Raw genomic sequence first — 24,088 nt, 5'->3', positions numbered from 1 at the left:
ATCCAGCAAGTTGAGGTCACAGCAAGGGGAGGACACAAGCGGTTTCTCACATTCCTTTTGGAAATGAGGGCAAGTTGATGACCGCAGCCGGTCTGCAGCGACTCGGAGGCTGGGGGCATTTGAGTCAGGCAGCCCACTCCGTCTCGAGAGAGGTAACTGGGAGTGGCCATCAGCCAAGGAGCAGAGCTGCCAAAGCCTGGAAGATGGTGCTGAAAATTACTTTAAATGCTCAGCTCATGGGTGGGCTTCATATCCTATTTATTGTTACGTGAGGCAGAGAGAGAAAACCGAAGGAAAAGGATGCCCTCAAAAGAGAGGGGTGGAGAGGGAGACAGAGGAGGAAAGAGATAAGCAAAGCCAGAGAAACAGAGAGAGAGAGAAGGAGATTGAGCTGTCCAGCCTAGGGGTTCCCAGGGTTTCCACAGCCAAGGGAACAAAGCCCTAATGAGGGATAAATATTCGGTTACAGAAGGGAGTGCTTGGCTCACCTAGGCTTACAGCAAGAACGAGTTCTGCAGGCAAGGACGGGACCTGACTGCCTGGGGCCCAGGAGACAAGCCAGCAGGAGAAGGGGAGGGGAGTGGGGCAAAGCCTGATTTTCAGAGGAAGCAGGGGGTCAGGAAAAGAGGCAGAGGTTCTTCCTGAGCCACTGCCAGGTCCCCCAGCGACCTGGGCTGTGCAGAGAGGCAAACAGGAGTCAGTCTGGCCAAGGGTTTGGCAGGGAGCCCATCCCCGCTGCAGCCCAAGAGCCTGGCCACCCCACGAGGGCTGGCAGGGTGACCGGGTTGCCTGCTTCCAGTCAGTCTCTCAGAGCAGACAGACCATGACCAGTGCAGTTTTTATATAGAGGACTTCCAGCTGAGGCCATGGAGGCCAGCCCAGAGCAAAACTATAATGTCTTCTTGTCCTCCCACCTCTTCCCTGAGCCCTACCTGTCCCCTGCCCTCATGCCAGACTCTCTTCCAATGACTGATAGTAGCTTATACCAGTACCTGCTGTGGGGTGGAGGGCTCCTTCCATCTAAACAGGAACCAAAGTCTAGTTTTTAGAAGAAGCACGTTTCCAGCTCTCTTTTCTTCCCGGAAGGAACACCCAGCTACCAAAGGTGTGAGAAAAGGGGGGCGTCAAAGATCTGCCTCGACTTTATCAAGACCCCTGCATGTATGTGTGTCTGTGTCGCTGGGCAGTCTCTGAACCTCCATCTCCTATCTTTAAAATGAGGAAGCTAGATGAGGTTCCAGGTCTGGCCATCTCAAATTCCAGAAGAACTTGAAAGCCAGGAGTGTAAGGCCCAAATGGGGAGATGAGCCGAAATGACCTGCTGGTGAGCACAGAGGTCTTTATATAAAGTACTGAGCGGGCTCGTGCCTGAAATCGCCCTCGAAGGACAGGCCTGTGTGTGGCAGGGAGAGAAAAATGAGAAAACCACCACTAAGAATTAAATATCTCAGCTTTCTCTTCTCTTGAAACAATTGATTTTTTTACGAGCAACAGGATGGGTTTCACAGGCTTTGGTAACAGTCACGGCCACCGGCTCTCCAGTTTAGGCTACAGGTATCACTTTAGCTATTTCCCTTTGAGTCATTGAAATGGTGTGTGCTGGGCTGCTGGGGAGGCCAGGCAGCCGGCCCGAGCAGAGCAGAGGCTCCAGAGAGCAGGGTGGTTATATTCAGGGCATCACTGAGATCTCACACCTGGTGAGTCACGATAATTCCGATAGCAACCCAGTCCATTTTCTGAGCACTATGCAAAATGCTTTCACTTACACTGCCTCATTCTAATCTTTGCCAACAACTGTTGATAAATAATATTAACCCCATTTGACACACACACACAAAAAAAAAAAAAAAAAAAAAAAGCTGTTTCCGTGAGTTGCTTTTAGGTCTCACAGCCCATAAGAGGCAAAGCTGAGGATCTGTCCTGGGGCCTATCTGGCTTTAAATTCGGCACTCAGTGGATCACAATTCACTGGGGCCTAAATATGAGACAAAGGAAAAGAAAAACAGGTAGAACGGGGGTCCAGCTAAATTCAGTATTTGGTCAGCATATTCAGTAACGAAGGGGTCAAGTTTCATTCAAGGTTTTCATTTGTTAGTATTGGTATAGATAACTTTGGTATTCTAGAATAATGGGCTTCAAAGTTGCGAAAAATCAAGTAGCTTATTTTTATAGCTGCCCATCAAAGAGGGAGAGTTGGGGGTGGGGGGACAGGGGCCATTTTTTAAATCTTAAACTTGAAGGAGCCGTTACGTCTTTAGTGTCAGGGCATAGGAAATCATCCGAAAGGCTAAAGGGTGGTCGGTCACCTGCAATGTTAAAGTTACCAGGCTTATCTTCCAACCTTAGCAGATTGAGTAAATATATTTTTATCTACTGGAACCATGAGGCATTTTAGTTTTCAATGGCAGCATGTTTTGGAAGTTTTTAAACAACATAGAAAAATACTTATGAAGTGGCATTAAATGAAAAAAAGCACAGTACAACATCGTGTACTCAGAGTGAGCTCAATTATGTTTAAAAATATATGCATGCAAATGTGGAAAACTAGAAGTAGTTATCTCCAAATGCTGGAATTACTGTTTCTTTTTAAGTCATATATATATATATATAATGTTAGACTATTTGTTTTTAAGACAAATACAAATACTATTATACAAAGACTATTACTGTTTCTTTTTAAGTCATATATACACACACACACACACACACACACACATATATATATATATATATATATATATATATATATATAATATGTTAGACTATTTGTTTTTAAGATTTTCTGCTTAAGTAATCTCTATACTCGGTGTGGGACTTGAACTCACAACCCTGAAATCAAGAGTTGCATGCTCCACCAACTGAGCCAGCCAGGCACCTCTACACTTGAATTTTGTTTGTTTGTTTGTTTGTTTGTTTTTTACAAATAAGCATGTAAAGTTTTTAAATTAGGAGGGGGGAAAACCTTAATGATTAAAAACAAAATTAATAGAAAACTCTGCTTTGTAAGTTGATCAAGTTCTTGATTCAAGCACTGGCTAGTTCCCACTTGCCTTGGGGAAGTCAAGGGGGTTCAAGAGAAGCCGGTTGGGTACCCAAAGAAATGCCCCAAGGGGCGCCTGGGTGGCGCAGTTGGTTAAGCGTCCGACTTCAGCCAGGTCACGATCTCGCGGTCCGTGAGTTCGAGCCCCGCGTCAGGCTCTGGGCTGATGGCTCAGAGCCTGGAGCCTGTTTCCCATTCTGTGTCTCCCTCTCTCTCTGTCCCTCCCCCGTTCATGCTGTCTCTCTCTGTCCCAAAAATAAATTAAAAAAAAAAAAAAAAACGTTGAAAAAAAAAAAAATGCCCCAAGTCCTTTCAACATTTTTGGCTTTTCCTGTATAAAAAGTAGACAATGTGCCCAGTTTGGCAGATTGGTGTAGGGACGGCAACACTGTACTCCATCCCACATGACAGCTCTATGACCACAGGAATGTCCCCAACCTCCACGAGACTCAGCTTCATCATCTGTAACATAGCCATGGGGCCCTTACCTCATATGTCATAAAAACAACAATAATCCTAGCAGGCCCCATAATAGGAATTACATTTACTTTCTCCAAATCCCATTTTACAGTTTCGTGATTAAGCAGCTCAGCCAAGACCATGAAACCTGGGACCCCAGCTTCCACTCTGCTAGGCAGCCTCGGGCAGATGAACACACTCTGTGACATGAAAAAGGCTCTACCTATGGGGGCTACCTGTCCTATTATGGTGATGACAACGCCACATATTATTTTGCAGTGAATTCTGAAATGTGTTTGTGCTGATATATTTAGAACCTTCTGGGCAATATGAGACTGAAAAGGTTGCTGATTAGATTCTGTTTTGATTTGTGAAGGGAAAAGTGCCTGCCACAGAAATTTAATTTCCTGCTGGATTTAGCCTCTCAAGAAGGGTCCCAGGGAAGAGGTTTTAGGCAGACTGAGTTGATTTCTCACTCCCAGATTTCTAGCTCTTAGTGACTTAAGGCAAGTTGTATCCCCATTCAGAACCTGTTTCCTCATCTGTAAGTGGGAACAGTAATCCCCACACGTGGGTGGTCCTGAAAGTGAAGTGGGATGATGTAGGTAAGAGTGCCATATTCTAGCGGGCAGACCACTTGGAATCATGAGTTGGGATCTCCCTGGGCCTACTTAATTAACTGTAGGAAGGACTCCATCAATGCTGTTTCCCTTTATTGGTATTGTTATTATTTTTAAAATCTTGAACATTATTATTATTTTAAAAAATTGTTAACATTTATTCATTTTTTTTTAATATATGAAATTTATTGTCAAATTGGTTTCCATACAACACCCAGTGCTCATCCCAAAAGGTGCCCTCCTCAATACCCAACATTTATTCATTTTTGAGAGACAGAGAGACAGCATGAATGGGGAAGGGACAGAAAGAGGGAGACAGACTTCAGGCTCTGAGCTGTCAGCACAGAACCCAACGTGGGGCTCTAACTCAAGGACTGCAAGATCATGACCTGAGCTGAAGTCAAACGCTTAACCAGCTGAGCCACCCAGGCACCCCATTCCAGCTTCTAAGAGGTGTGAGCTTGCATGCACCCTAAGTTTGCCCCCGGGTGAATTGTGATTTGGTGGCAGCTCAATGCTTGGCCCCAACACGCTCCCCAATTCCTCCCTTGGTTAACCTGGCAGAAATCCTCGGACTGAGATGCCCTGCTCCTCTCTGCGAGCTGGCTTCCTAGGAGTCGGATCAAGGTCCCCCTGGGTGTCCCTGACACTTCCAACTCGTTCCCATCCACCCGCCTGGGTCCAAACCTCACCAGGGCTGAGGTCCTGTTCAATACTACCCCAGCTCAGCCCTGCAGGGAGAGAAGAGCAGCCACAAGGTAGGGAGGCGGTGGGCAGGTTTGAGTCCCACAGGGGCAGACCGTGGGGAGGGGAGAAACTGGGTTTTGTGAGTGGGCTGCAAAGGGGAGGAAAGAGGAGGCAGAAGATGGGCTCCTCCCTGCAGGAAACGCAGGAAGTGAAGAATGGGGTCATGCCGACCAGAGAGGGTGACTAACCATCCTGGTTTGCGCAGGACTGAGGGGTTTCCAGGGACACAGGGCTTTCCGAGCCAAACCTGGGACAGTTTTAAACTCTGCCATTATTGGACTATGTGACCCTGGGCAAGTTCCTCGGCACTCGGGGGCTGCCTTTTGTGTGAAAGGTAATCGGTCCAGTTCAGTTCCATAGGGTGCTTCAACTCTGCCAAGGGGTGGAAGTCCCACTAGCAGGTGGCAGGAGGATTTAGGGGCAGCCGGGGCTGGGGAGAGGACACGGGTGGAAGGAGCCCAGCATCTCCGGACCACTTCTGTCCCAGAAAGTCCTCTTCCCCACGGAGCCCAGAGCTGCCAGGTTGGCACGGCCCCCTCCCGGGCTGGCAGGGATGGGGGCGGGGGCGACAGCAGCGCGCATGCCCGGCTGCCTTGGGGGCTCGCAGCGGGCCAGGGCTCCTACCTGCAGGCCGTTCGGGTACACTTCGCCCTCGGACAGCGAGTCGACCAGGTCCTCCTCGTCCAGCGTGGCCCGCTTGTAGGTCGACATCTGCAAAGCCAAGTGCAGCACGGACTCCCTCAGCGCCTCCATGGCTCTCGCACGAATGGGGAGAATGGGGAAGCGGCCGGGCGCCACCGCGCGCCCCGCCCCGGCCGGCCGGGACACCGAGACCGGCCCAAGGACCGGCCCGCGGCGGGGGAGGGGGGTCCCGCCTCCCTCCGCCCCCTCCCCGCCCCCCCTCCCCCCCATCCCGCTTATGCAACGCCGCGCCTCACCCCCAGCGCCCGCAGCGCCCGCAGCGCTGCGGCCATCCGGCCATCCGCTCTGCATCCTGCGCCCCGCGACGCTCGGTCCCCACCGCCAGGGAGCCCGGGGCGACAGGCTGGCCGGGGCGGGCCGGGCTCCGGGGGCCCGGACGGCAACACGGCAACACGACACCTTGGCGGGCGGGGCCGATCCGCGCGCGGTTCCCGGTTCCCTCCCTGGCCCCGCAGGGTGACCCGGGGTAGGTGGAGGTCCCCCACCGCCACCCCCTAGCAGGCAGGAAGAGGTCTCGGGGCAGCCCCTCCTCCTAGGAAACCTCAACTCTCCCTTCAGTAAAGTGGGTGGTGGATACGGGAGTCAAGTATGAGGAAAATGCCCCTAATTTGGATCACGACTGTCAACAGAGAGGTTCCACCCACCAGTGGCCCTTAGGTGCCTCAAGTAAGTCTCCCCATCAGAGATAGAAAGACGAGGGGGGGCGTGGGGGGAGGGAAAGAGGGGGAATAAAAAAGACAGGTGTCTCCCCTCTCATTTCCCCCTTCCTCTAGCTCAGGGGCCTTATAAGCCAGAGAATTTCAGAAAACTCCAGACTTCGGAAGTCACCAGGAAGGTGACCCAGCCACCCCTCCCTCCACCTTCCCTGTCAGCAGTCCAGAGACTCAAGCAGGTGCTCCCTCCCCAGTCCCTGTGACCTGGGCTGGAAAAGTGGGCTCTCTCGGGCGTGGGTGCACTCAGGTAGGGACTCCAGGGGCTCCGTGCCTCCCACCTCAGAGAAGTCTAGCCGGCAAGTTTCCCAAAGGACCCTCCACTTCCAGTGAGACCTGGAGTCCCCTGCATTTGTACATTTTTCAGCTTTCCACAATGCACGTCTGTTGATTCCCATTATCTGGTTCTCACAGCCACACATATGTGCACAGAATCTGGCTCCAACGGCGAGGTGACTGCCTAGGGTCACAGCAACAGCTTCTGGCAGTCTCCCACTTCTACTCTGGGCCTCTCAGCACCCAGAGTGAACCTTTAAAAGGAAATTCTGGGGGTGCCTGGGTGGCTCAGTTGGTAAGCGGCCGACTTCGGCTCAGGTCACGATCTCGCGGTTCATGAGTTCAAGCCCTGTGTCGGGCTCTGTGCTGACAGCTCAGAGCCTGGAGCCTGCTTCGGATTCTGTGTCTCCCTCTCTCTCTCTGCTCCCCACCCACAACGCCCTCCCTCCCTGCTCATGTTCTCTCTCTCTCTCTCTCTCTCTCAAAAATGAATAAACATTAAAAAAAATTAAAAGGAAATTCTGATCTCGCTATGCCCTTGTTTGAAACTCTGCAAGGGCAGTCCCTTTACCAGTCCCCCACGGCCCCTGGGGCCACCCCTGACCCTCGTCTCATGCTGCTCCCCACCTCACTCACTAGGCCCCAACTTCTTTGGCCTTCACGCAGTTCCTCAGATTCTCAAGTTTCTCTCCCCTCCCAAGATCTTTATGGCTGCTGCTCCCTCTATCTGGAACATTCTTTACTCATCTCTACTCCTCCCATGACCAGTCCCTGCTTCAGACCTCAGCTTAAACTGCCACCTTGTCCAGTGTCCTAACCACTCTTAAGTAGCCCCTCAAATTCTCTTCCACATACCCCTTTTTTTCCCTTTATAGTATTTACTGCAGCCCTGTTGTCATCAGCATCATTATTTTTTTTACATTGATCCCTCCCCTTCCCACCACAAGCATCATGAGCCTGGGACGCTGTTTGGCACAGAGAATCCCTATCACCTCGCATACAGTAGATGCTCGATAGACAGTTCAAATCGATACTGGAACAAGTACAGGGGAAGTGAAAATTACTCTGGGGCAGTGCCCTGAAGTTCTTGACAATCTAATTTTGCAATGTCTAAGGATAAAGGAAACATATCTAATGGGCACAGGCCCTGGGGGGAGGCAGGGTGCATGGGAAGAATTTTAATTCTGGAATCTTCTGCCCTGCTCCCACTGGGTGGAGGAGTTCCCGTTACCCACTGGAGACAGAGAGAGAGAAAGGACTCCCGCGCTTCTTCACTTCACGCTGGATTACAGCTGGACTTTTTCTGAAACGAGGACACTCGGTTACATTAGTAACAAGTGTCAACCGCCCAAGGAAAAGACCCTTGAAAAAGAAGTTCGATTCACCACACAGCCGGGCACAGCAGCTAATGTTTCATCCATCATCTCATTTAAGCCTCTGGCCCTTCCCTCTGAGTATTACTGGCCCCTTGTACAGAGCCTGAAACTGAGGCTCGGGCAAGTAACTTGCCTGGGTGCAGAGAGGCAGTGGCTCCTCCTTCTTCTGTCTCATTTCAGAGATCACCCCTTCTGGGAAGCTCTCCTCACCACCCTCCCAGACAAGGGAGCCTCTGGCCCCCTGCTCAGTGTCCCCCCCACCCCAGGCCCCCACCCCGTGCTTCCTTCTGTTGAAGCCCACAGCACTCCAAACGAGAGAACCTTGAAGCGGGGGCCAGGGCTCCTCAGGTCCCGTACCCCCCGGGGCCTAGGCCGCAGCTGGGGCCTCCGTGGGTGTTGGAGCGAAGGTAGGAGGCAAAGGAGGGAGGCTGGAAACCCATCCCAGGGGCCAAGGCCAGGCCACGGGGGCTGGCCGTCCCACTGCAGCCCGTCTGTGGATGGATGATGAACACAGCTCACATACCTCCCAAGCAGAAACCCGCTCAGATGGAGACTTGTTTATGTTCCAGTGCACAAAAGCTGAGGTGCCCCTCCTAAAACGCCTGCCTCAGACGTGGGAATGGCTTGGCTGGCTCGGTGAGGAGCACAGAGGCTCCAGTCAGTGAGTGAGTGACACTCCCAACAACAATGGCAGCCGTATATTTGTCCCCACCCGGAGCCGGAAGGGGCCTTCCCTTCACGGTCTTGTTGGGTCCCCACAACTACCTGGAGCCTCAGCCTTGGCAGGTATCACTTCCATGTTATAGGAGAAGTGGGAGGCCAGAGGGAGCAGAGGCCCTGGGCAGGGAGAAAACAGCACCTGCTCTGTGCTGCACAAAAAACGCGCCTCTCCTGACCCCTAGATGCCCTGCTGGGGGAGGGGGTAGGGAACCATCACCTCCACTTTCCCAGTGAGAAGACTGAGGATTAGGGAGGAGGCGGGATGTGACAGTCCCCTCCCCAACCGCCCAGGTGGCCCAGGTCGGCCGGGCTACAGAGTGAGATGCCTCAGCTCATGCTGCTGCCTCCAGGAACCCCAGCCTCACGGCTAGTAAAGCCCTGCACCTGGCCCTGTGCTCCTAGTCCTGTGCTCCCTGTGGAAGGGGGAGCTGCTCCTTCAGGTGGGGCCCTCACGGAGTGGAGTCCAGGCCCCGAGCCGGCAGGGTGGCCGTGCTTATTCTGTCTCATTGCAGGTGTCCCGCCCCACCCCATGAGCTTCCGGGAAAGGAGAAGAACACAACTGCTTTGCAGGGAGTCTGCCTTGATCTGCTTTTCCTCACCGGGCCCCTCAGTGTTCACGAGAAGGGCTCGGTGGAGACCAAGTACGGAGGAGTGGGGACCACAGCTCGTCCCCAGGCCCGCAGCTGCACACAGAAGGCGATGAAAGCCAGAGGCGTGGGTGCTGGTGCCCCGCTCTGGAAACCCCACCCCGGGGGTGAACAGAAACGAGGAATATTGGAGAACCCTCACGTTTCTGACAACAAAGGCCTCTGGCCCAGTGACACACGGGTGTGATCCTGCGTGCTGTGACCGCGTTAGTCACTCAGATGGTTCTGTGGTTGGTTTGCCCAAGGCAGGGAATCTTCATGGAGACTTGGAGTGTGTCAGAGGCAGGAAGAGCAGTTGCGAGTGACATTCCGAGGCCCGCGACTCCTTGGCCACACCCTCCAAGCTGTTTTCGTGTTGTTTCTAAGCCTTGGCTCCGTCAGTTCCTGCCTCGGGGGCTCATAATTGGCTGGGATCCGTGCTGTCCTTATATGTCATCTAATACACACTTGCACTGTGTGTTAGTTCAATACTGTTATTTAACAGACACAACCACAGAGTGGGTAAGAGCTCTAGATCTGCACCTGTGCTCTGGATTCCCAGTGACAGCCTCTCTGTGCCTCAGTCGCTCATCTGGAGAGTGGGGGTGGTGATTGTAATACCTCTCTCGCAGGACTGCTGTCATACATATTTAAGTGAGTTGATACAGACGAAGTGCTTAGAGCGGGCTGGGCACACAGCTTGTGCTCACTAAGTGGGAATTGCCCTTATTTACTTCTTCATTACTTACAAAACATGAGGGCTGCAAACTTTCCCTTGACCCCCACCACTGATAGAACAAACTCTAAACTCCTCCCTCTCCAGGTCCATCCTCCATATGCCCCTCAGGTGAGCGGCTGTCCCCCAACCCTGACCCAGCCCTGCAGGCATTGACCACCCACAGGAGTCCATCGAGTCCTTGACGCAGGTCAGGCCTGTGCTGCAAGCTGAGGGGGCAGCTCCCCGTAGGACTTGGTCCCACCCCCGAGGGACCAGCAGCCGATCTCTCCTCTCCCAAGACTGGGCCCCCTCCCAACCAGTGCTCTCCATCTCTGGTCAATCTCCTCCGACATCTGGTCCTCCCTGCCTCCTTCCCTGGGGTGTGCCCGCCACCCCCTCCACCAAGTGGCAACTGCACTGATGTTCAGGCCTTGTCTGGGCATCTCCATCCCTGGGATGGAGAGGACCTAGGGGAGTAGGCAACAATCATCTTACTACTTTCCATCCTCAGTACCTAGAACATAACCTGGTATATAGATAACCGGTTAAATTTTTTTTAAGTTTATTTATTCATTTTGAGAGAGAGAGAGAGAGAGAGAGAGCGAGCAGGGGAGAGGCAGAGAGAGACAGAGAGAGAGAGAATCCCAAGCAGACGTGGGGCTTAATTCCGCCAACTGTGAGGTCATGACCTGAGCTGAAATCAAGAGTCAGACGCTCAACCCTGAGCCACCCAGGCGCCCAGATAATTGGTTAATTTGTATCCTGGATTTTCACAAGGGCATAAGCATCTGTGACCGCAACAAAGAAGAAAGAGTATAGTTGCTTGATGACAATCGAGTAAAATCAAACAGAACAGTTATGGGCACGAACAAGATAGTGAAAATAGGACTGTCCCTCCTAAAGACGATGCTACATGACGTTTATTACTATTGTATCATCTATTACACTGCTTGGTCTTTTACAGGAGAAATTTCCATATGATTAATCTCTTTTTAAATTTACCACAAAGTTCTTGAAGGAATGAACAGCTTCTTTGCTTTTTGATAATAGGCATCATAGCAATTGTCCCAGACCCTTTTTCGCCTTGGCTGCCAGGAAGCTGACCAGCAAATCAGAAACTCAGCTATGGGTACTTTCCTGGTCTTTATGTTCAGCTTCTTCCTTGTCCACATTTTTCAGTCTGTTTTCTCTGCTCTGATTTTCCATTTCTATTGTATAGTATTTTATTGAATGAGTTTTAGTCATAATCCATCATGAATCCTTTGTGGAATAAAGTGAATTATAAACAACCTGATTCAGGAACGCCCCTTCCCTCATCCATGCTGCGGGGAACACAGTTTCAAGAACTTTCTTCTTCTTTTTTTTTTTTTATAATTTTTAAAAATGTTTATTTATTTATTTTGAGAGAGAGCATGCATGCAAGTGGGGGAGGGGCAGAGAAAGAGGGAGAGAGAGAATCCCAAGTGGGATCCACACTTCCTCATAGAGCCCAATGTGGGGCTTGATCCCATGAACCATGAGATCATGACCCGAGCTAAAACCCAGAGTCAGATGCTTAACTGACTGAGCCACCCAGGCACCCCAAGGAACTTTTTCAACAGTGTGGGTGAGGCAGCCAACACAGACCTGGGCCCAATCCCAGGTTCCTGAGCTCATTTCCCCTTTTGGACCTCAGTTTCCTCATCTGTAAAAAAGGGTTGTTGTGAACTGCCTGGCATGTAAGCATCATATCCCATCCCCAAGTGAATTCACCTCATACCTGCTCCTCTTTATTTTTCTTCACCACTTTTCCATTTACTTCTGCCTTTGCCCATGTTTCTGATCGCAACCGTAGTTCAGCCAACACTGGCCCTACTTTAGCTGTGCTGCTGTACTCAGGACAAAAATAACCAACTTCCTGCTGATCGAGGTTAACATCAGTGGTAAGTCCAGCATGATAGTAGGCACTCTTGATACGTGATGGGAGGAGTACTTTACCTCTGTGCCCTTCCTCCCCAGGGCATATTATTGCCAGTCTAATAAGGAGAAAAACATCAGACAAATACCAACTAAGAAACATTCTACAAAATACCTGACAGTATTCCTCAAAACTGTCAAGGTCAAGGCAGTTGTCAACAAACAAGGCAAGTCCGAGAAACTGTCACAGCCGAGAGGAGTTAAGGAGCCATGACTCCTGAATGTATTGGGGTGGGGATCCGAGAACAGAAAAGGGACATTAGTAAACAAGAGAAATCTGAATAAGGTACAGACTTCAGCTGGTAATAATGCATCAATACTGCAGTGTAAGGGAACTCTCTCAACCATTTTCTCAAAAATGCTATAAATCTAAACTGTTCTAAAATGAAATATTTTTTAAATGTTTATTTGTTTTTGAGAGAGAGAGAGAGAGAGAGAGAGAGAGAGAGAGAGAGAGAGAGAGAGATGCAGAGTGTGTGAGCAAGGTAGGGGCAGAGAGAGAAGGAGAGAGAGAATCCCAAGCAGGCTCCGTGCTGTCAGCACAGAGCCTGAGGTGGGGCTTGAACTCTGAACTGTGAGATCATGACCTGAGCCGAAATCAAGAGTTGGGTGCCTAACTGACTGAGCCAGCCAGGTGCCCCAAAATGTTCATTTTTTTAAAAAACCACAACTGCTGCCCTCTAAAACAGAAAATAGAGTCATCGACGTGGACACAAGCCCAGCCAACACAGACCTGGGCCCAATTATATCCTTATCTTATATGTATCTCATGAGCACCCTGTGGAATAAGCCCTGGGACCCCCATTTTACAGATGTAGAAACCAAGGCCAGAGAAAGGAAGCAGCTTGCCAGTTGGTGACAGAACTGGGACTTGAACCCAGATCTTCCTGACCCTCTCACGGCCTCTTTCTCTCTTCTTGGGCTACCTTCCTGGGGCCTAGCTCCCTAGGCTGACCTGCTTTGGAGACTACAGGCTGCCCTGGTTGTGTTCTGAGACAGAGGGATGATGTAAGTGGCAGTGGAGGTTGGGGAAGGAGACTTCACTTGGTGCTGGAGGCCAGACATGGAAAGGTAGACAGGAGCTGGAGGCAGGGGAGGCCTACAGGTGCGACTCTGCAACAGACAGGAGGCCGAGGGTACAGAATGTACATGGGAGACCAAGGCTGCTCACCGCCTCCTCAGAGAAGGTAGCAGCCCTAACAGCCCATGAGTCAATCGCCCTGGTCTGGACCAGAGTCGCAGGCCGAGCTCCCCTAATGTGCTGGCAGAGGAGACGTGCCTACACATGTAGGGAGCTGGAAAACACTCTCCTACTTGGCCCCACGTTGACTCACCTGCCTGGGGGCCCTGGGAGGCACTCAGAATCTACCTGGTGTTGCCAACCAACCGCCTGAGTGCTGCTGAGGAGGCTAGCCCACGCCCAAGCCCCAGAGGTGGCCGGTAACCTCCTCCCTCCTCCCAGACACGGGCCGCACATTACACTGCTGACCGAGGTACGTGGCCTCTCTCCACCCCTGCACGGGACAGCTTCCGTCTGTCACCTCTGCCCCTTTGGGGGTGGGGGGCTTGGGTCTGCCCCTCCTCCCCCTGGAAGCCTTCCCGGGTTGGCCCCTTAACCAGCTTGAGCTCTGCTTACCACTCCCCCCCAGTGTCTCCTCTCCCAGCTGGCTCCAAGCCCAACTTTCTAAACTAACTGATATGGTCCAGTCAGCCTCCTCCTTCACAGGTTGGCTCTCTGGAACTGGCAGAAAAAAAACAGGGGCCTTGGCCTGGCTTTCAACCTGCCCTCCCTGCTGGGGTCTGGCTCCTGGTTCCTTCTGAGCTTCTTTCTTACCAGTCCCCCCTCACATACTCGAATCTCAGTAAAATATGTACGGTCAGTCCCCTAAACACACCGTGCTTCCTCCTGCCAGGCCTCTGCATAGCCACTGCCCTCTGCCTGCCAGGCCTCTCCTCTCTCTCATTCCCCACTCCTCCCCACCAACTCTTCAGCTCACATGCATCTTCCTCCAGGCAGCCTTCTCGGACTTCACTGTGACCTCTCCTCTGTGCTCCCCAGCAGCACCCTGCACGACCTTCTAATATCTCATCCCAACATAGTGACTGGCAGCCAAGGGCAGCTGTGTGACCTTCACAAAGTCATGCCACTTCCTTTCTGTGGGTTTCTCGTCTATCAAGTGGAGATGATGGTGGTACCTGCCCCATAGAGTCTTTATACATATCAACTCAAATGAGACACAGAAAGTCCTCCGTCCAGTGCTTGCAGAGAGGCAGCTTGGTAAACACGAGCGTGGGTGGTTGGTGGGTGGGTTCAGAAAGCCCTGAACCCCGTCATACTGAGAATGACAGAAGACGGGAAGGGAAGCAACAATTAGAAGGACCTGTGACATGCCAGGTGCCGGGCCAGGCACTTGCTGGCACACAGAATGTCCTTGACTCTTCCCCACTGCACAGCGCAGAACAACTGTAAGGTGGGGAGGGAACAGGCTCAGAGCCCTACACCTGGTAAATAACGAAGCTCGGATTGCAGCCCAGCTGTATCGATGCCCAGAGCTTATGGTTTCGCCATGACAACACGTGAGATGGCAGCCCCAACCCGCTCCATCCTTCCCGCCACAGGCCTCACCTCTCGGCTGGGTTAACGGGCCAGCTCACTCACTCCGATCTTCTCTAAGCACCAAGATCAAAACAGACCAGAACCTTGCAGCTGGCCCTAAGCTGCGCAGGGTGACCAGTCTGGGTAAGTCCCAAGCCGAGGAGACCCAGTGTGCCTGAACAATTTGCTGATCTCATCACATAAAGCTTAGGACAAAGTTAATCCGTCTCACTTAATGATATTTGTAATGGTAATGACGGAGCTGTCTCATAATTAGGCTCAACCAGGAAGCAGCTCGTGGAAATGGCTGTAATTAGTATCTGTGTTACAGAGGTGGGTAGTGAGGGCAGGGAAGAGGGAGGGGGAAGAAGGTGGGGCTGGAAGTTTTGGGGACTCCTTGGATCCATGAACTGAGGGTGGCTGGGGCCCTCACAGTTGTGCCAGACCCCGTGCCAACCAACTCAGGTGAATGATCCTGTTTAACGTTCATGATAACCCTGTGATGTGGCCCCCATTCTCCCTTTTCTAAAGCGAGGAAACAGGCTCAGAGAGGTCCATTCACTTGTCCAAGGTCACACAGCCAGGGAAGAACAGAGCCAAGGTTCACACAGGGCTGCTCATCTCCCCATCCGGCTCAGGTGGTGTTCTAGACAGTAGGCTTGGGTGTGGGCTGGGAGGCAGGAGATCTACATTCTGGCCCCAAGTCGGACGCTGACTTCCCCTCAGGACACAAACAGGGTGTGCCTGTCAAGCTGGGCATGGCTGAAAGCATGGACTTGGGAGCTGGGTTCCTTGGATTCTAATGTTGGGGCAAACCACTTTGCCATCTGAACCTCAGTGTCCTCATCTGTAAAATGGAGACAAAAGTGTTGCCCTCAAAGGGGTGGGAGGGTTCAACAAGCTAAAAAACCTAGAACAGTGCCTGAATATTTTTATTACCTATGGGGAAAGCATGGGCTTTGAAGTCAGTTTTTCCACCTGTAAAATGGGGAGGCAGTTTGCTAGATTAGAATGGTGGTTCGCAAGCACATATATTTTTAACCCCATAGAGCCCTTTATTTTGAAGAGTTAACATTGCCAGGTGCCGGGGTGGCTCAGTCGGTTAGGCATTCGACTTGATTTTGGCTCAGGTCATGATCTCATGGTTCACGAGTTGGAGCCCTGCATCAGGCTCTGCGCTGACAGTGCGGAGCCTGCTTGGGATTCTCTCTCTCCCTCTCCCTCTCGGCTCCTCTCCCCATGTGCCCATGCACACAGGCACACTCTCTTTCTCTCTCAAAATAAAGACATGAACTTAAAATAAATTAATTAAAAGGTTGCCATGGCAACCCAACCCAAACTACAAAAGAGATCTAAGCGGAGTTGCCACTTACGTTCAATGATCCCGTATCTTGACCCCAAACTGGCTTCCTCAAGGGCTCCACGGGGTGGATTTTGAAAATCACTCATTTATATTTCTTTCTGAGAACTACTGGCTCTAAAGCTCTGAGATCGAAGATGATGTGGATACAGGAAGTGGTGGCCTGGGGCTCGGATGGTGTTTGCCCCGCGGGGTGGGCGCATGGGGGCCGTGGGGCAGGCTGGGCCGTGCCCACAGTGGAGCTCACAGGGACCTGCCGCCTGCCACCATTCAAGCCGATAGCTGTCTCCCCCAGTGGAGGCTGGGAGACAAGGGGAAGGGGCGCCTGAGTGGAGCATGTGACTCTTCAACTCTTGATCTCGGGGTTGTGAGTTTGAGCCCCACGTTCGGTGTAGAGATCACTTAAAAATAAAATCTTAAAAAAAAAAGAAGAAGAAGAAGGGAAACAGCCCTGGACCCACATTCCAGCCCAGCCATGTGGCCTCTGGCAGGTCACAGCACCTGTCTGGGCCTCACTGTCGTCAACTGGAAGACACGAAGTGATAACACCATTGTCATCTGGTGACATCAGGCCAGAACTGAATCATGCGCATGTAAAGCCTTTGCAATTGTGAAAGACTGCCCCAAATTGACCCTTTTTGCTGATTTCTAGTAGATTATTTTCTCTTCCTAGGAGCACAGAGTCTGGAGCCAGGCTGCACAGGGTCAAGTCTCAACTCCACCACGTACTGGCTGAGTCCCCAGGGTTCAGATACTGAGCCTGTTTCCTCCTGTGTCAAATGACAACATAAGGGCCTTAGCATAGTGCCTGGCAAACAGCAAGTGCTCAGCAAGTGTTGGCAGCTCTTGAGTCTGAGGAATAACTAAAGACAAACTTGCTCGCTAGCGCCCTCATCCAGTGTAGACACAGCTGAAGAAGGGTGAGGGACTCCTGATCCTCTGAAGCACGCAGCTTCAGACGCAGCAGTTGGCGGGTTTTGGTTCTGTGCTCAAGCACGGATCAAGCTAGACTGGGGATGTGTCTGTCCTTTGACTTTAAAAGTCCAGTTCGATCCAATAGCTGTTTCCCAGCGGTTCCGCAGGACCTGTTTACTGAGTACCTAACATATGCCAGGCCCCCACCACAGCTCTGCATGGTGGGTAGCACTGTCCCCATTTGACAGATGAGGAAACTGAGGCTCAGAGAAGTGACGTGACCGCCCCAAGGCCAGGCTGCCCCTTCACAATGCACGGGATGTGGAGCCAGGCCCAGAGGTCTCCCTTGGTGTGGAGCCTGCCAGAAGGCTTGTGAAGGCCTGGGGTATCAGCCCATGTGACTTGCTGCTCTGGTGGGAGGTGGCATTCTCAGAGTGAGGACACCCAACCAGCACACGTCTTATGCAGGAAACCACCTTACCCAGAGGAGAACCAGCAGCCCGAGAGTCTGGGCCATGTCACCTCCTCCGAGAGGTCCTCCTTAGCCAGTCCTGCCACCTCATCCCTGCTCTGGCCCATGGCCCACAGCCCTTTGCTGTGCACCAGAATGATGTGAAGCACCCTACATACATCACTCATTTACTCCTGCCAATGACTTTCTACCTCTCTGAGCCTGGCTTTCTCACTGGTAAAATGGGGGACATAAGATAAGAACACATACCTTGGGGCACCTGGGTGGCTCAGTCGGTTAAGTGTCCGACTTTGGCTCAGGTCATGATCTCTCGGTTTGTGGGGTCGAGGCCCGCGTCGGGCTCTCTGCTGTTAGGGCAGAGCCTGCTTTAGATTCTCTCTCCCTCTCTCGCTGCCCCTCCCCCACGTGTGTGTGTGTGTGTGTGTGTGTGTGTGTGTGTGTGTGTGCGCGCGCGCTCTCTCTCTCTCTCTCTGTCTGTCTCAGAAATAACCATTAAAAAGAGAAAGAATACGTATCTCAAAGGTGGGTGTGAAGATCAAATTGGGAAAAAACAAACAAACAAAAACAATGGCAAATGCTTATTTATCACTTACTTCATGCCAGCCTGGTTCAGTGACACACACAACAGACAGGAGGGTCTGGCCTGTCCCTGCCCTTCCCATCAAGCTTCTGGGACACTTGCCTGCCAGGGACCACAGACCCTCTTTCCCCACCACACCAAGTCCTGAGGGACAGGACCAAACGGAGCACAAAGAGCACTGGAAGAAGCCAGTCCGGGTTTGGCTCCTGGCTGTGCCCTCTGGGCCTCAGGTTCCTCTTGTGCACCCCCCCCACCCCCTCCACCCAAGGTGGGAGGGGATGATGGAAACGCAGCACTGTTTTGCCTGATGATTCTTATCTTCCTCCCAAGTGATAGGCTTGTCTGGACGATGATGTGCAGAAAGGAGGCCAGGGTGGGGGCGGGGCGGGGGGGGGGGGGCATGGGTGCACCGTCCAGGATGCTCCTGCCACCAGCTCCCCAGGGCGGCAGCAGCCTGGCCTGGCCGTAGGCTCCCCTGGCTGATTCTTCCCTTCTCCCCTGCCCACCCCCACCCCGAGCCCGGGCTCTCCCCCTGCCGGGTTCCTGCTACTTCTGCCCCCACTTGCCCAGCGCTCCCTGACAGCCTCGTCAAGGGGCAGCCAGCCTTCTGTCTTCCCAACCCCGCCCCTGGCTGCTTTCCCGGCACTTCCTGAAATCGGGACTCCACCAACTGACAGCCAAGGTGTCTGAACTTGAAAACTGCCCGTGCCAGGGCAGTCCTGGCAGGCGGGGCCGAGGTGCACTCTCACTGCCTGACCAGGGTGGCTAGCGACGCTGCACCCCAAGTGGTGTGCCCGCCCCTGCTGGCCTCTCCCCTGCACCCTGCCTCCCGAGGGGAATGTGGGTGGTGGTGAGGAGCGCAGACTTGGGAATCAGCCAGGGGTCAAAGCCCAGCCAAGTCCTCACTCTCTGTAACCCTGGGCAGGTCCCTTAATCCCTCCCTATGGTGCAGCTTACTCATCTGTAAAATGGATTTATTAATAAATTGTTAGGGGGGTTAGATGACTTAATAACATCAAGCACTTAGGACAGGACCTCAAACAAAGGAATCACTTAACAAATATCAGCTATTACTATTACTAACATGCTGATTAGCCCGAGGCAGGACTCACACACGGGAAGCCCACAGGTCTGGCCCACAGATGTGAATTATTCGGCCTGCGGTGCAGTACAAGGTTTTGAAATATCAACATTTAGGAGACTTTACATGAAAATCAGTATTTTCAGCTTTCCCCTGGAGCCGAGGAGTGGCTGCCCCCTTGGCACAGGCCACGAGTCCCCGGGACACCACAGCCCTCCCACCCCACCCCTTCCTGGCTCCTCTGCAATGTGGCCCGGGGTCAGCTGCCCCTTGTCATCATGCTAGTGCTCTGTTTTTTGTAACGAAGAGAAAGAGAAGAATTTCTTGTACCCTTGTCTTAGTCAAAAGTGGGAAAATACCGGGGTGCCTGGGTGGCTCACTCGGTTAAGTGTCCGACTTGGGCTCAGGTCATGATCTCTCGGTTTGTGAGTTCGAGCCCTGCATCGGGCTCTGTGCTGACAGCTCGGAGAGCCTGGAACCTGCTTCGGATTCTGTGTTTCCCTCTCTCTCTGTGTTTCCCCCGCCCCACCGCTCGTACTCTGTCTTTCTCTCTCTCAAAAAAATAAATAAAATGTTAAAAATTAAAAAAAAAAAAAAAAAGGTGGGAAAATACCTTACGTGAGGCTTAAACAGGGCAAAACAAATCTATGGTGACAGACGTTAGAATATAACAGTTGCCTCTGAAGACAGGACTTACTGGAAAGAGGCAGGAGGGAACTTTCTGGGGGAATGGAATGCTCTGGAAATGTCCCGTATCTCGAGCCCACTGTGTTTTCACGGGTGTCTACCTTTGTCAAAACTCATCAAACTGTTTGCTTCCGGTCTGTGCCTCTCACTCTATGAAACTTACACCATGATAAGAAGAAAAAAGCGAAAACGGAAAGATGGGGCAGGAAGGTCTCATGTTTCAAAGCAAACGGTGAGTGATTCCTTTGTGGTGTAAAGAGAACACCCGTGAATTTAATATACTGGCAAACGCCAAAGAAGACACAGCCTAAGGTGCCCCCAGGAAGACAAGTGGGTTCCCCTGCTCATATTTGAGCTGGAGACCTATGGTCTAAGGCCATGACTGATCTTCAAAGAACTGCACACAGACCCGTGACGTGCAACACAGAAGCCAGCAAGCCACATGCGGCACTGAAACTAAAGTCAATTAAAATAAAATTAAAGTAAAAAATTCAATTTCTCATTTGCGCCAGCCACGTTTCTTTCTTTTTTCTTTTAATGTTTATTTATTTTTGAGAGGGAGAGAGATAGAGCATGAGCAGGGGAAGGGCAGAGACAGATGGAGACACAGAATCCGAAGCAGGCTCCAGGCTCCGAGCTGTCAGCACAGAGCCCGACGCGGGGCTCGAACTCGGGAGCGGTGAGATCAGGACCTGAGCTGAAGTTGGACGCTTAACGGACTGAGCCACCCACGTGCCCCTGCACCAGCCACGTTTCAAGGGCTCAACAGCCATGCGTGGTTGATGGACGGCACAGACACGGAACACTTCCCTATCGCAGAAAGTTCTATTGAACAACACTGGGGTACGCACTAGTTACAAAGCTGCAGTAACTTCCGGATCACCCGCCAGGGTGGGCACCGTGATCACAGCCTCACAGCAAATGACACAGAGTTAGGTGCTCAGTAAACATGAGTTGGATGAACGAATGAAGGCAGAAGAAGCAAACAGTGAGGCCCGGGTTTGAAACCCAGGACTCTGGTCCTTGACGACTGTGGGGCCTCCAGCAAATCTCCCCTGTGAGCCCCTGTGAGCCTTGTGCAGAGACGCTGGCACAGCACTATCTCCCTCCCAGACCTGGGCACGTAAAACCAGTGTCCTCACGGCCGCTCAGAGGACCAGGGGCCTGCGGGAGAACTGATGTGCCAGCAGGCCCATTCTGGAGTCTAGAACAGGTGGGAGGCGTGGGAGTGATGGGAGGGGCCGCTGGGGGTGTTTCTGTTTGTGAGAGTAGCTTTTGAACCTGGGGGAGGGGGTGGCAGTGATCAAGAAAACAGGCTGGACCCAACTCTGCGGGCTCAGGGGGGAGGGCTGCTGAGCATAGGGAAAAATCTACGCCAGAACTTGAGCTGAGAAACAGCATCAGACACCCACCGACACTGCTGTGGTCACGGTGGCTGAGACAGGAGCTGCCTGGATCCCTAGAGAGACTCCACTATCCTCAGGGTGCGGACCCCTATCAGGGCAGGCCAGGATGGGGCCCACCATGGGTTCTGTCGGGAGCGGAGAGGGCTGGCTGGGCCCTGAGCAAGGTGCTGGCCGAGGTCCGTCTTCCCAGCACCCATCTGTCCCCCTCTCCATCCACACGGGAGCTGCCAGAAGTGGGGATGTCAGTGCCCATCTACCTGTTTGCTTATTCAGCAAATCTTTATTCAGCACCTACTGTGTGCCAGGGAATGAGCTCCATGCTTCATGCACACCATTGAACAAGACAAAGTCCTTGTCAGGAGTGTGGATTTTAATTGGTGAGACCAACGCTAAACAATGTTGCTAAGAGTTATAATAACAGCGTCTAGCGTTTATTGAGTGCTTACTGTGTGCCAAGCTCTACAAGTGCTAATTTTTAATGCATTTCTTATTTCATCTTAACAAAAATAATAATATGTGTTATTAATGACCCCATTTTATAGGTGACGAAACTGAGGCACAGAGAGGTTATGGCCAAGATCGTGTGGCTCTAAGTGGTGGCACTTGAGATTTGAACACAGGCGATCTGACTCTAGAGTCCCTAACCCTACGCAGTATCCTGAATGCCTCACTGCAGAGGCAGTGACCGACTGCCTCACTGGGTCATAACATACAGCAGGGTGGCGTGGTAGTGAACTCCCGGGGAGGGGTCAGGGAAGGCCTCTGTGAGCAGGTGACATGTAGACTGAAAGCAGAATGACAGGTGTCAGCTGGGAGAAGGGCACTTCAGGCAGAGGGAACAGCAAGAGCAAAGCCCCAGAGACAGCACCAAGCATTGTGTGCAAGGAGCAGAAACAAGGGCAGTGTGGTTGGAGGGAAGTGAGCCTTGTCCGAACCCCATCCTGTCCTATCCTACAGATGAACTAACCGAGGCCCCAAGAGGAAGCCCCCTGAGTAAGCTGAATCAGGGGTACGGCCAGGACCAGAAGCCAGGCCTCTGGACCCTCAGTCCAGTGCTCCTTCCAAAGCCCTGCATGCCTTTGCCATGAATGCTAAGGGCTGTGTAGTGAGGACTGAGCCTGCCTGGGCCTAGAATGGCCAAGGGCAGCTGACGGCCCATTGCGTCCCTGCATCTAGACCCTCTCCCTTCTAGGTCCGGGGTGTCAGCTCCTGGGCCACCTGCTGCTCAGGACTCCTGTCCACGTTTCCACAGCCAGGGTCGTGCGACACTGGCTGCCGCGCTTTATCTCTCCTCATGGGGGTTCACTCCCCTTAATTCGCTTTTCTCTTCACGGCAACTCCGAGGGGTGGGAGTCAGGATCTCCATGTCATGGGCCGAAACACAGATTTTGAAGTGGGACACATCCAGCTTAGCTGTTTGGGAACTGTGACCCTGAGCCAGTCATGCCACCTCTTGGAGCCTCAGTTTCCCCCTCCACACCATGAAGATAGTAGCAGCTTCCTTGCAGCGTTGACAGGAGTGGCCACTGAGACACTGTGTGGAAAGTGTCACCTGCAGTGGCTGTTCAAACATAAAAGATGGCATTCAAACACCATCGTTGTGCCCACTGACATGAGGATGTTGGGAGCATGGGGGCACCTTTCGTTGCACCCCAGGAGCCATTCTGGTCACTGTCGCCACCAGCTCTGGGGTTCCAGTTCTAGAACAGAGTGTGGCATTCTTTGACCCACTGATGAAAACAACTTGGGGCCGGGAGCTCTGCCTCACCAGCCCAGCCCAGCCCTGCCTCGATGGTGGTGCCCCCTTTGGGGGAGGGGGGGCTGCCGTTCCAGACAGGAAATGGGAAGGGACAGATAAGCCTTTGTGGGCCCAGGGGAGAGGCCCCCGCCCACTTGGGAGCCTGGGCCTGCCGTGAGCATCCTTGTGGGGCAGAGATGTGGGAGAAAGATCTTGGTTCAAAAGAGAGGAGGAGGCTGGCTCACTGGTTTCCCAAGACCCCGATGGGTCACATCCCTTCTGGTTCCTCCCAGAGGGTTCAGAACGGGTGACCTCTAGAAATCTGCCTGCCCCACTCCCGCACAGAACCATCGCCCAGCTCCTCCCACCCACATGGGAACCTCCACCCTTCCCCTAGAGTGCGCCTTCTACTTCTCTAACTCCGGGCCTTTGCTTACGTGGTCTCCTCCACCTGGAGAACCCTGTTCCCTGCTCTAGTCACAGAGGCCTCATCTTTTTCTTTTGAGGCACAACCTAAATGGTGTTTCCTTTGCCCCCGGCTGAAGTGCCTCCTTTCTCAGTGGTTTCTTTTTACAAGCGTTTATGAAGGCTCTCAAGACTGACTGGCCTCCTCTCTCCCATATCCTGCCAGGGCCAGAAAGGGGGGCATAATCAGAAGCCGTAGTCCCCTTAGTCTCTGACCCCAGAGACCACTCGTGTAGGATTCCCAGGGGCTGCTGGGCTCCTCCCTTGGAGGAATGGAAAAACACTCTCACTGGGGAAAATTCCTTCTGTAAATTGGAGATAAGATGAGGAAAGGTGTCCTGTGGGAAGGGCCAGAAGACCTGAGCTCTGGTGTGTGTTCCAGAATCCCTAGGTCAGGGATGAGGCTGAAGAGGCAGGAGTGAGGCTGTCCAGAGCCTGTCACATGGATCTAGGAAATGCGGCTGTGCAACCCTGGGCAAGTCACTTAGACTCACTGAGCCCCAAACTCCTCGTTTGTAAAATGGGGTTGGTACTCCCTGCCTCCGTTAAAATATATTTTTTTTTCAACGTTTTTTAATTTATTTTTGGGACAGAGAGAGACAGAGCATGAACGGGGGAGGGGCAGAGAGAGAGGGAGACACAGAATCGGAAACAGGCTCCAGGCTCCGAGCCATCAGCCCAGAGCCTGACGCGGGGCTCGAACTCACGGACAGCGAGATCGTGACCTGGCTGAAGTCGGACGCTTAACCGACTGCGCCACCCAGGCGCCCCCTGCCTCCGTTAAATAGAAGGGGAGCCCTTGGCACGTGGGAGGTGCTTGAGCCTGAGGCAAGCAGGG

General features: G+C 52.5%; 1 protein-coding gene across 4 annotated transcripts in view; it reads right to left on the bottom strand.

Annotated features, from left to right (window-relative positions):
* The window catches only part of ECE1 (endothelin converting enzyme 1), a 113,900-nt gene that overhangs the window by 55,732 nt on the left and 34,080 nt on the right, over positions 1–24,088 (bottom strand). For 2 of the 4 annotated variants that reach the window (XM_058718747.1, XM_058718751.1), the window contains exon 1: positions 5,491–5,634. In XM_058718747.1, the coding sequence (XP_058574730.1) occupies positions 5,491–5,619 (129 nt within the window). In that variant the 5' untranslated portion in view covers positions 5,620–5,634. Of the gene's footprint in view, positions 1–5,490; positions 5,635–8,453; positions 8,473–24,088 lie in introns of those variants that run through there. The other 2 variants (XM_058718750.1, XM_058718749.1) reach the window with 2 other exon arrangements.

This window comes from Neofelis nebulosa, chromosome 2 (assembly GCF_028018385.1).
Source record: "Neofelis nebulosa isolate mNeoNeb1 chromosome 2, mNeoNeb1.pri, whole genome shotgun sequence".
Classification (NCBI taxonomy): Eukaryota; Metazoa; Chordata; class Mammalia; order Carnivora; family Felidae; genus Neofelis; species Neofelis nebulosa.
This window is presented reverse-complemented; position numbering and strand designations above follow the sequence as displayed.